We start from the raw sequence: 12,137 nt of genomic DNA, 5'->3' as shown, positions 1-12,137 counted from the left end.
CCGCGACACGCGGCGGGGGCTCGGCGGCCACGGCTCCCGGCCGCCAAACGCCGCATCGGCCCCGGTGGAGACAGACGGCACCGGGCAGCGAGGGCGGAGGCAGCCGCGGCTTTATCAGCCCGAGCACCGGGCCCGCTGAGCCGAGCCGCGGGACGGGGCCGCCTCAGGCCCTCGGGCGGGCGCCTGCCCCCCGGAGCGGCCGGCCACCCCCGCCGCCGTGCCCCGCCGAGCGGGGATCTTCAAGGCAGGAGCTGACGGAAGCCGGCCAGGCACCTACAGCTCCTGCGGACTTGGGTGTCACTCGTGCGTTTCTAATTAAACGCACACGCTCCGCCGCCTCCCGCCCCCGCCTCTTAACCCGGGGCGGCAGTAGCGGGTATCCTCACAGGAAAACCCAGCGTGACAACAGCCCACCCCGACAGTCGCAGAAGCGCCGTCCCGGCTGCACCCGCTGCCCCGCCGGCAGGGCGGAACCGCATCAGCCCGCCCTGCACCGCGGGCCGGCCCCTCACGTCGAGGGACGCCGGGCCGGTGCCGGTGCCGCCGCCGTAGCTGCCCGCCGCGCTGCCGGCGCTCGGCGCGCCGCCCGCCCCGTCCCCGGGCGCAGGAGCCGGGCGGGCCCGCAGCACGGGCGGGCGGCCAGGCCGCCCCCGCAGGGCCGCGCTGGGGGGCGAGGGGCGCGGCGGGCGCAGGAGCCGGGCCAAGGGCGGGCGGCGCTCAGGCAGCGCGGGGGCAGGCGCGGCGAGGGCCCGGCGGGCGGCGGCGCAGGCGCGGTGCGGCAGAGCCGGTGCCGCCATGCCGACTGTCAGCGTGAAACGGGACCTGCTCTTCCAGGCGCTGGGCAGGACCTACAGTGAGTGGCGCGGGCGGGCCGGGGGCTGCGCGGGGCCGCTGCTCGCCTCACGCCGCCCCCCGTAAGGCGGGCCGGGCGGCGGCTGCGGCGGCTGGAGCGTCTCGGGAGCCTCCCGGGAGCCTCCGGTTGTGCTGCGATGGGCCGCGGCCTCCGGCCCCGGGCAGGCCCAGCCCCCGCCGGCAGCTCCCCGTCGCTCCTTGCTCAGCCCGGTGTCAGCGGAGCTGAGCCAGGCGGCGGGGGCAGCCCGGCCTTCAGGCCGACGGCGGGGTCCGTACCGGCGGTGCGCCCCAGCCGCCTCCCCTCACCGCCCCGCGGCACGCCAGGCGAGGCCCTGGATTTCCCCCGGGCCCTTCAGGCCTTTTGCCCAGATACGTGCTGTATCAGCCCGAATCCTTCAGGACGTCGGAACCCTGCATTCCCAGAGCGCAGTGTCTGGTTGCAGTTTCCCTGTCTGTTTCAGGAACTGGTAAAAGCAAACAGGAAAGGGAAGAGGTGGGAGCAGGCAAAGCAAACAGTTAATAGTGTGGTTTTATTCGGGCCTTCTTCCCTGGCTCTGTAGAAATTTCACTTAAAAACTATTTGGCTGGAAGAGCGCTTGGGGACACGCAGCAGTTTATCTAGTCCCTGCTGGAATTGGTGCGCTCTTCAGACAGATGGGTGCAAATTACCATTTTCACATCAGGGTTGTGTGACTGACATGTCATAACACAGCTGATGCAACCTTTGTATGACAAGCTGACTGATTAAAAAATTAGCTGTTGGCAGAAGCTGTGTAACTACTCCCTCCTTTTTATCTGTTCAGGCCAGAGCTACTCTGACAAACTTGCCGGAGTTAGTGAAGCCGGCAGCAGAGCCGGGCTGAGAAGTCCTTGCTATGGCTGTAAGAATAACTTGTCAATAAATGCAATCGGTACTAAAGAAACTACTGCTCAGATGCAAATACAAGCAACTTTCCTTGAATTGCTATTACCCTGTTTCAAAATATCATTTGTTACCTTGTTTGAAAACATTTAAAACAAACAGGAAAAGATTCCTTTTACAGTCTGAGGTCTGCTTATTAAGCAAAAATTCACCTTCTTTCTTCACAGCTGATGAAGAATTTAATGAGCTTTGCTTTGAGTTTGGTTTGGAGCTTGATGAAATTGTAAGTAATGGGGTTTTATTTGTTACTTTTTCAGTAGATGTAGTGTATTGACAGCATTTATATTTGTAAGAGCTCATGCGGCATTATTTCCAGCATATACATAGAGTTGTAGAATGGTTTGGGTTGGCAGGGACCTTCAAGATCATCCATTCCCAGCCCCCCTGCCATGGGCAGGGACACCCCCCACCAGACCAGGTTGCTCCCAGCCCCGTCCAGCCTGGCCTTGGGCACTGCCAGGGATGGGGCACCCACAGCTGCTCTGGGCAGCCTGGGCCAGCGTCTCACCACCCTCACAGGAAAGAATTTCTCCCTAATATCTGATCTAAATCTGCCCTCTTCCAGCCTCCAGCCATTCCCCCTGTCCCGTCACTCCATGCCCTTGTCAGAAGTCCCTCCCCAGCTTTCCTGCGGGCCCCTTTAGGCACTGGGAGGCTGCCATAAGGTCTCCCCGGAGCCTTCTCTTCTCCAGGCTGAACAGCCCCGACTCTCTCAGCCTGTCTTCCTAGGAGAGCTGCTCCAGCCTCTGACCATCTTTGTGGCCTCCTTCTGGACTCGCTCCAACAGGCCCATGTCCTTGTTACGTTGGGGGCCCCAGAGCTGAAGGCAGCACTGCAGGGGGTCTCACGAGAACGGAGTAGAGGGGGAGAATCCCCTCCCTCGACCTGCTGGCCACGCTTCTTGTGTTGCAGCCCAAGATATGGTTGGCTTTGTGGGCTGCAAGCGCACATCGCTGGGTCATGCTGACCTTCCTGTCAACCAGTGCCCCCAAGTCTTTCTCCTCAGGGCTGCTCTCAATCCATTCTCTGCCCAGCCTGTGTCTGTGCTTGGGATTGTCCCGACCCACATGCAGGACCCTGCACTTGGACTATTTGAACTTCATGAGGTTTACACAGGCCCAGCTCTCAAGCCTGTCAGGGTCCTTCTGGATGGCAACCCTTCCCTCCAGTGTGTTGATACAGTATTGGCCTGATAGGATTCCCTGATACAGTGTTGGGTAATGCCCTCTAGCAGGTACCAAGAAAAAGTTTAGGCAAGGTTTGGAGGATACAATGTTGTATCCTCAAAAAGCAGTGTAGAGGAGACTTGAAGGCCCCTTTGACCTGTACAGTTACTCAGCAGCACTGCAGCAGGCTTTTCATCCTGAAATATCCTTACACATCTGCATACCACAGGGTAGAATATGCAACACATACCTTTAGGTTCTTGTTTAAAAACTATTGTTGCAATAGATTGTATTAGCACAGGTGTTTTGAATCTGAAAAAAAACAGAAACACAAAAATTACCATCATGGAAGCAAGAGAACCCAAGACAGCATATTGCTATACTTCATGGATGTCGGCAGCCTGCACAAGCTCCAGTCTAGCCCCATTTTATTTAGCAACATAAATACAGCCACAGACATGTATTGAACATATTTTACAAGATCTGTTTGGCTTTGTTTTGTGTGTATTCTTCAGTGCAGTATCCACAAAAATGTATTTGTCCTGGACATTGTTGTCTAAATTGTAACTAATTTATATTTAAAGTTTTGATTCAGGTTCTGTAGTCATGAAATTTGCTAGCCCTGTTACCTGTTTTCATGTAAATCTTGTTCAAGTAGACCTGTTTTTGATTTGCTTTTTAATTTTAATTAATTGATATTCTAATGATATTTATTAAAAGACATCTGGACATCCTATGTTATGCTTTATTTCAGAATAGACTTGATATGACAAGCCATGTGCTGATAGATTGCTAAATATAATGTCTCAGTTCTCTACTGGGATCTGCTAGCCTGGAGACTCTTGCTTCTATAATCTCTTTTTTTAAAACTCAAATTCTAATGGTGGATTTTCTTTTGGTATACTGCATTACAGTCTCTGAATCTGAGAAAAATTTAGATTTTACATAATTTCTGGTGTTTGGTGTATCCATTTGCTCTATAAATCCCACTTACACTGTTAAACTTCTAATTAATACAATTTTTCCTATATTACCTCACCATCATACTCCTGTCAATGTTAAGAAATTTCAGGTTAAAAACACATTTTTGCTTAATTTCAGACATCTGAGAAAGACATTATAAGTAAAGAAAAAGGTGAAGAAAAGGCAAAGGGTGCATCTGATACCATTCTCTATAAAATTGATGTTCCTGCCAACCGTTATGATCTCCTTTGCCTTGAAGGATTGGTCCGAGGACTGCAGGTCTTTAAAGAAAGGTAATGCAGAGTTGTGAGATTTTTGTGTGGTTTGTTATTTGTTTACATATGAGTCCATTTCTGGTCAATAAACAAACTTGCCACCTGCTTGGATTTTGAGTACAATCTCATGTGTAGATCAGAGTTGTCAGATGTTCCTCTGGAGAGGATTTGTTGTATATTTTCAAAAGACTACACTAGAATGTTACTGGGTTTTGTATCTGTTCTAAACATTTTTCAGCTGCTGTTCCATTTGAGACTTAACCTCTGTAAAGAACTCCTGCAGAGGAGCTTCCTTGGGATGCTCTGTACTTAATACCAAAACAAATAATTGTTTTCACTTTTCTGCAATGACTTTATCTTCTTGAGTAGTTCCTTTCTAGTTCAGTAATCTGTTTACTATTCCATAGAAAACAAGTTTTAAACAGTTAGCTAATTTTCATGCCAAGAAATGTTACTAAAGAAAGTTTTCTGCATATAATTGTTGCTACATTTCTGAAGTTTCCTGCATTTGGGGAACTTTCTTTCAGTTACAGGCTGACTTCTGGTTTTATTCTAGGATAAATCTCCCTAGGTATGAAAAGATAATACCACCTCAGGGTGAAGGTCAGAGGCTGATTATCACCGAAGAGGTAAAAATGTTTACTGTACATTTGTGATTTTATTGAGAGTTTCTGAATCAGCAAGATAGGTATCACTACTCATTTTATAAGAGCACTGAGACTGGAAATCTTAATTGCAGAACAAGGGATAAAGAAATTTAAATATATTTTAACTCACGATTGATTTCTAGGGACAGGGAGGGGGAGGAACAATAGAAAAATCATTTTTGGTGAACCTAGTAGCAGATAGCAGAATCACAGAATGGTCAGGGTTGGAAGAGACCTCTGGAGATCATCTAGCCCAACCCTTTGCTAAAGTAGGTTCACTTAGATCAGGTTGCATAGAATTGCATCCAGGCGGGTTTTGAGTATCTCCAGAGAAGGAGACCACGACTTTTCTGGGCAGCCCGTTCCAGTGCTCTGTCACCCTCAGAGTAAAGAAAGTTTTTTTATATTCAGATGGAACTTCCTGTGTTGCAGTTTGTGCCCGTTGCCTCTTGTCCTGTCGCTGGGCACCACTGCAAAGAGCCTGGCCCCATCCTCTTGACACCCACCCTTAAGATATTTCTATGCATTGGTAAGATCCCTTCTCAGTCTTCTCCAGGTTAAACAGGCCCAGATCTCTCAGCCTTTTCTGGTAAGAGAGATGCTCCAGTCCCCTCATCATCTTCGTAGCCCTCCGCTGGACCCTCTGCAGTCTGTCTCTCTTGACCTGGGCAGCCCAGCACTGGGCACAGCACTCCAGATGTGCCTCACCAGGGCAGAGCAGAGGGGGGATCACCTCCCTCCACCTGCTGGCCACGGCCCTCCCAGCGCACCCCAGGGTCCCACTGGCCACCTTGGCCACACGGGCATGCTGCTGGCCCATGGGCACCTTGCTGCCCACCAGCACTCCCAGGTCCTTCCCCGCAGAGCTGCCCCCCAGCAGGTCAGCCCCAGCCTGTGCTGGTGCGTGGGGCTGCTCCTCCCCAGGGGCAGGACCCTACACTTGCCTTTGCTGAACTTCATCAAACCTAAGTTCCAGATGCTCACGTTGCATTGACCTTCTGGGCCATTACACTGTGAATTGGAAACCTCCCTGTCTGTCATCAGACCTGGAGTGGGTTTGTTTGGTTTGTCTTTTTTTTCCCCTTGATATTCTGATGTCTTTCTGTGAATTTCCCTTTTGCTTACTACTTTACGAAAGAGGACTTTATAAAGACAAGTGCACATTTAATCAGTTTTAGTTTTGTATATTCTGTGTACTTGAAATCTATAATGTGTTGCTGTTGTAAATTGTAGACTGTCCATGTCCGTCCTCATGCTGTAGCTGCAGTCCTTCGTAATATAACTTTTACCAAGGAACGTTACGATAGTTTCATTGACCTCCAAGAAAAACTACACCAAAATATTTGCAGGTTAGTACTTAATTTAAAATAATGTCTATGTGTATGCTTTTATCACGTTAAAACTGCACATCCCTCTGGCAGAAAGGCATTATATTTATAATTATGCTAAGGAAAGTCTTCTATAGCAGCTCTCTTGATCCTTCTCACTTCCTTGCCAGTTTTTGCCTGCTCTCAGTATTTTTCAACATAAATAGCTGTTACAGCTCCTACAACAGTTGAGAAAGAAGCACTTTGCAACGGTCCCATTAGATTTGCCTTTGACTGTTTTGTTGTTAATATTTGTTAAAATGTTATTCGTGAAAAGAATTTCTAGGTTTCTCAAAATTGCCCTTCTACTTTTTCAGTAAGTTCTATGAATGTATAGAAGTATAGAGCATCATGAGATTCTGTCGCGAAGGAACTCCAAATATTACTAGTGAAATCATTATTTTGCCTTCTTTCTTTCTAGGAGAAGAGCATTAGTAGCAATAGGTACCCATGACTTGGACACCATCTCTGGTCCATTTACTTTTACAGCTAAAGCACCTTCTGAAATTAAATTCAAGCCCTTGAATCAATCCCAGGAGTACACAGCTTCACAAATTATGGATCTGTATAGAGTAAGTGAGATTTTTCACACTTGTTGCACTAAACGCAGGAAGATACATTTTCAAGGCTTAATATCTCTTTTATCCTTGTTATTAAGAGTTGTACTTGCAAATAAATAAAAGTTATCTTCTGTAGCTTCAGGCAGTGAACATTCCACATTTTGCTTATTCATGAGAAATGCATGGTAATACTTTATCCTAATTGTCCATGAAAGATACATTGTGATGTTTTGTGGCTAAGCACAACTCTTAGAATAGTGAGTCTGATATTAACCCTCTGATTTATCAACACAAAGACTGCTTTTCATGATGTTCTTAATAATACTGTAAAAAGATGGTGTATTTATATATCTACACTGGTAAGATAGCATACAAAGCTGAGAAAAGCTTGGGGTAAGTAATATCGTATTTTTTAATGTTACTTTAATTAAGCCATTTTACTTGGGGAGGATGTCAAATTACTTGCTCAACCACAGATTAGGCAAGCATAGCTGTGTGAAAGGCTCAGGTTAAGTCTGGCACTGCTCTTGGCCGAGCATCCTGATGAAACCAGGTAAATGCTAGGAAAAGATTCTGTCAGGTCTAAGTTTATGGTGTTTATGTGGGCCACTTTAAATGCCAGCATTAGAAAATGATACTGTTATCATTGTCATTACAGTATGCAGCTGTGCTGGAACACACATACTGGCCATAGAGAGAAATAAATTCTCAAAGATCTCTTACTAAAGATGAGTAAGAGAGCTAGGAAACAAGGGGTATCAGAGAGACTATAAGTAAATTATCTTTTTAGTGCAGCGTATACCTCTGTCATTGGAACAGATGTAAATTTTCAATTAAATTTAAGCAATTTATAGTTAGAAGCATTGTAGCGCTAATTTTTATCACTGTAAGGAAAGTTCCTAGAAACTAAGGATGTGTGCCCGTGGGTTTGGCAATGAAAGGTCTGCTGCGGTGAACAAGGGCATCATTTGGACAGCATCGCCTACGCATCTTTGAGAGAGTCCTTAAACAAATAATTTTTAACACTTGTGAAGAAACAAACAATCCAGTTAGCTCATTTCAAAGTTTTCCTGCTTCTGAGAGCAAACAGCTTTTGCTAGTGAAGTACCTAGCTCTCAACCAAATCCTTCCCCCTTTCAAAATTCTTGTTAATCTCTCAGCAAAGGATTGTAGCACTATGGAAGTTCACAAGTGAGCTAATGTGAAACATACGTTGTGCTTTGTTTCTCCAGACTGACAGCCACCTTCGGCACTATTTACACCTAATTGAAAACAAGCCACTTTATCCTGTCATTTATGACAGCAATGGTGTTGTTCTGTCCATGCCACCAATCATCAATGGTAAGATTACTTATGACTAATTTATACTGTCGCTGCTATTTTGTGTGTGAGCCAGAGTGTCTTAACAGAAGCACTGATGTAATAAGGATTATTCTGTTTACTTAAAATTGTTTCGTTTACAATTTTGTATAGTCTTCTTTCAGTTTAAATGCAGCCAATGTTTTTGCTCCCTCCCTAGGCTGACAGTGTTCCTCTTTCCTCATCCTCATCAAGAGGATGTAAAAGTCCCACTGCAAGCCTCTGCGTTTAGCTTCTCGTACCATTCAAGAACTCAAGAAAGGTTCCTCGTGAAAGGAACTGTTGTGAGGAAAGCATTTTGTTTGCATACATAAACATTGTTCATCAGACATTTTGCTAAAACAAGCATGTAAGAAATTATTTTGTAAACTGATATCTGTAACAGTCTGCGTGGTACACCGTTTTATGTGGTCACAGTAGGGGACTTTTCACCTAGGTCTTAAGCCCAGCGTACAAGTGATTTCGGAAGATGTTAATGGCTCAAAAAGAATAAACTGATCTGGACTTTTTTGCATTGTTTCTAAACATGGTTTTCCTCTGAACACAAAAGAAACTGTGGGTGATTTTTGAGAACCGTGTTTACTGAAGCTAGTTAATGACATAGCAAGAATTACTCCTTTAACAAAGACATTTCAGTATACCTACATATTTATGTAAAGAATCGGTAACTTTCCCTACACTGACTGATAAAATTTGCAGTGATAATTTCTTTGGATGTATTTTTCCTAATTGACCTTATCCATATGTTAAACAGCTAACCCAAATCTTCTTAAAAGGCAGCTCAAGCTCTGTGGCAGGGACTGGTAAGAATGACTGTTCAATTGAAGGTAGTGTCAACCACTGTTGACACTTCAGAATGTTTCATGAATAAGCATTGCATATTGCTTACATTTTATCAATTAAAAGGTTGAGTTAAATTTAATACCTGTCTCTATTGTAAAGAACAGTATTTAAGAGAGGCTTCCAGGTTGAAGGTACTTTTTAAACAGATAATGAAATGTAAACATCTGTATTGGTTTTTTGGATTATTGACAAGCACTAAAGTGAAAGGTTGTATTTGCTTTGAAGTGCATCCAGAAATGCTGAATGGATGGAATGCCATCTGCAAGGAGGTACAGCACAGCATCAAAGGGAAGGGAATACAAAATCCCTCAGTCTTAAGATCTTCAGTGCACTTAACTTTAAGTCTAGCTGTAACCTGGTTTCTCAGGTAGGAAACACAGAAGCTGAATTACTTGATCAGGGTCAAACAAAGGAAGCAAGAATGCCATGTGTATCCAAGTGTGTACTTCCTTTTGCCTCCTGTGGCGTGCGTCTCCATTAGCAAACAGCGTAATGAAAGACAAGAAGGACAAAGAGGTTGGATTTGGCACAATCCCATACAATTGTAGGATGCCTGTGTCCATGCTGCATGGTTACCTGCAATGACATTCATTCAAGGTGTGCACTGCACATCTATACCTAACAGGCAACGAGGCAGATTTCTGTACAGCTGCTCTAGATCGCTCGTGGGTTACTAACAGAACCCCATTCTTGTAGGGAACCAAGTACTGGGGGACACTTTGCGTTCAATTTGCAAGAGACACACTTTAGGTGATGCCCCTAAGTGTATGTTCCACCTGGAATCTTCCAGGTGGGAAACAGTTCTGAGTGCATCAGTGATGTTCTTCAGTGCACACCTCATGACTCCCAGTACAGACACAAAGCAGATTCATGCCTAAAAGGAACCCGTAGTAGGACATGAATCACTAATGTAGACAAATCCACAGTGTATCAGCAGTGTCAAGAGATCTTGGTTATTCACAGAAGGAGCTATGGATATTTGTCATTGTAAATCATCTTTTCAAAACCATTGAACTCATTCCTGTCCACGGCTGCTCGCTTACGCACATCACACATCAAATGTGAACGTATTACTAAAGCCAGGAAAGATGAGGTGCCCTGCCAGTGCAGAACCACTTTGCAACCAGCAGACAGCCACCATTGTGCCAGCTCGCTTTCTTAGCCAGATAGCAAGATGCCTGTAGATTTGTGTGTCTTTCAATGTAAAGCATAACCTGGTCTGTCTTTTTCCTAATTTGAATTCATGAATTTAAAAGTAAAAAGAGGTGATATTCTGGTAAGAATTGTGAATGCTCGTGCAGTAGGCAGTGGCTTTTTAAGCTATGGAAGAAGATGACAGTGATCTTTCTGAATCACAAAAGGAGTTGGTATCAGTGTCATTGCAAGAAAAGTAATAACATTTCTTAACGTGTTTTTGTCTTCACATGTTTTAGGAGATCATACAAAAATAAGCATAAACACCAGAAATGTATTTATTGAATGTACAGGCACAGATATTACAAAGGTAAAATAATCTTTCCTGCTTCTGTTATGCTGTAATGTCATTGTTTTCCCTTTGGGTGATAGGGCCACAATACAAAGACCTACAGTAGCCAGGCTACTTTATGGATCCAACCTCCCATTTCAAAAGGGCAAGATAAGTTGTAGGACTATGTGGAATTCCTTCAACAGTTTTTGCCTTGCTGTATAGACAGTGTTATATTTTCATTGGATTTTGGTTTATACTGTGTCTTTACACTGACATTTTCAGTTTGTATAAGAAAGTGATTTAAGTAAATTATGGGCTTTTGTTGTTGTTGAGCACTTTTTCTAAATCTGAAAGGCTTCGAAAACAGTAAAACTCACTAAGACTGCTTATTTAGCCAGAATACTCATTGTAATGAACCATTTTACCTCCTACTTAAAATTTGGGCTGAGGGAAGACAACACTTTTTCTTCTTGTTATCTTTTTCAAGCAGGGATGCTGTGCAAATAATTGTCATATCGAAGTTTTTCCACATGCAAATTCTGTAACTCAAAGCCAAAGCATGAAAGCCTAGCAGTTATAATTGCCTGTTCAGGAATATAAGTTGTGCATTCGTTGATAGTTTCCCTAAAGAGAGTATGTTGACGCTTAAGAGCAAAAGTGCTTTTAACTTGCCCTACTACACAACGAGATGTTAACCACACAAACAAATCCACACGTTGAGGGGTGGCTTTTAAGCAGACTAATAAATAACTGCTTTTTGGTACTGCTTGCCTTGATAGTAAAAACAAAAATGGTGCTGATCTGTTTATGTGAAGGAAATTATACTGTACGGTATCAAAAAAACAATCCTTGGAAACTGAGAATTTGATCTGAATTTCATGATTATGTTCTGTTATACTAAACTCTTAAAATATTAACTGTAAACCAAAAGATTTTGCAAATGGGGTTATTTCATAGTGTATTACTACAATGCACAGTCCTTCAGCCTCTACATTCTCACTTGAAGTTCAGTGAAATAGCTAATTAGGCTGAAGGTTGGGAAGACCCAGTTCTGACTGGTAAAAACTCTGTGTATCTTCACAACAGAGCTTAGCAAAGATGTAAAAATGTTTCAGAACCATGAAAACCAAGGATTTTGAGTTTTTGCATAAATCTCTCTGTAGCAGAACAAAAACATTTTTAAAATTCAATCACTACTCTAGTCTGCTAGGATTTTGGTTGTTAAGTTATTGAATAGAATTAAGAGACTGTAAGTTAAGTTTTTTCCCCCCCATTTCTTGTTAATATATTGTCTACTTCAGCACAAGTAGATGACAGATTTCAATGTGATTATTATCTTTATTTTGTAGGCAAAAATTGTTCTTGATATTATAGTCACGATGTTTAGTGAATATTGTGAGAAGCCGTTCAGGTGAGTATAAATCTCTAGTCAGAAACGTATTACATTTGGGCTGTGTTTTAAAAATGGTTTTACTTCTCTTTTTCTGTCTCTTCTCAGTGTTGAAGCAGCAGAAGTGGTTTATCCTAATGGAAAGACCATCATCTACCCGGTAAGCGTAGTGATACGATATCTTAGTATCCTTGGGGAAAGGATTTTATTTACACAAAGTCTGGTAAGAGTGACATTGTCTTGCTTTTCTGCAGAGGCTGTCAGTATACACTGGTTCTGACATAGTGGAAAAGCTTAGCTTGGCACTATCTATATATTAGTGAGT

General features: G+C 44.2%; 1 protein-coding gene across 2 annotated transcripts in view; it reads left to right on the top strand.

Annotated features, from left to right (window-relative positions):
• Positions 1 to 696: 696 nt before the first annotated feature.
• Positions 697 to 12,137, top strand: part of FARSB (phenylalanyl-tRNA synthetase subunit beta) — a 42,604-nt gene continuing 31,163 nt past the window's right edge. The window contains exons 1-11 of one of the 2 annotated variants that reach the window (XM_055816785.1): positions 737 to 853; positions 1,656 to 1,733; positions 1,942 to 1,997; positions 4,042 to 4,196; positions 4,735 to 4,807; positions 6,059 to 6,174; positions 6,614 to 6,764; positions 7,985 to 8,093; positions 10,388 to 10,458; positions 11,772 to 11,833; positions 11,921 to 11,972. In XM_055816785.1, the coding sequence (XP_055672760.1) occupies positions 796 to 853; positions 1,656 to 1,733; positions 1,942 to 1,997; positions 4,042 to 4,196; positions 4,735 to 4,807; positions 6,059 to 6,174; positions 6,614 to 6,764; positions 7,985 to 8,093; positions 10,388 to 10,458; positions 11,772 to 11,833; positions 11,921 to 11,972 (981 nt within the window). In that variant the 5' untranslated portion in view covers positions 737 to 795. Of the gene's footprint in view, positions 854 to 1,655; positions 1,734 to 1,941; positions 1,998 to 4,041; positions 4,197 to 4,734; positions 4,808 to 6,058; positions 6,175 to 6,613; positions 6,765 to 7,984; positions 8,094 to 10,387; positions 10,459 to 11,771; positions 11,834 to 11,920; positions 11,973 to 12,137 lie in introns of both variants that reach the window. The other variant, XM_055816786.1, reaches the window with a different exon arrangement.

This window comes from Falco peregrinus, chromosome 12, assembly GCF_023634155.1.
Source record: "Falco peregrinus isolate bFalPer1 chromosome 12, bFalPer1.pri, whole genome shotgun sequence".
NCBI classification, from domain to species: Eukaryota; Metazoa; Chordata; class Aves; order Falconiformes; family Falconidae; genus Falco; species Falco peregrinus.
The sequence above is the reverse complement of the archived record's forward strand: the minus strand, read 5'-3'. Positions and strand labels throughout refer to the sequence as shown.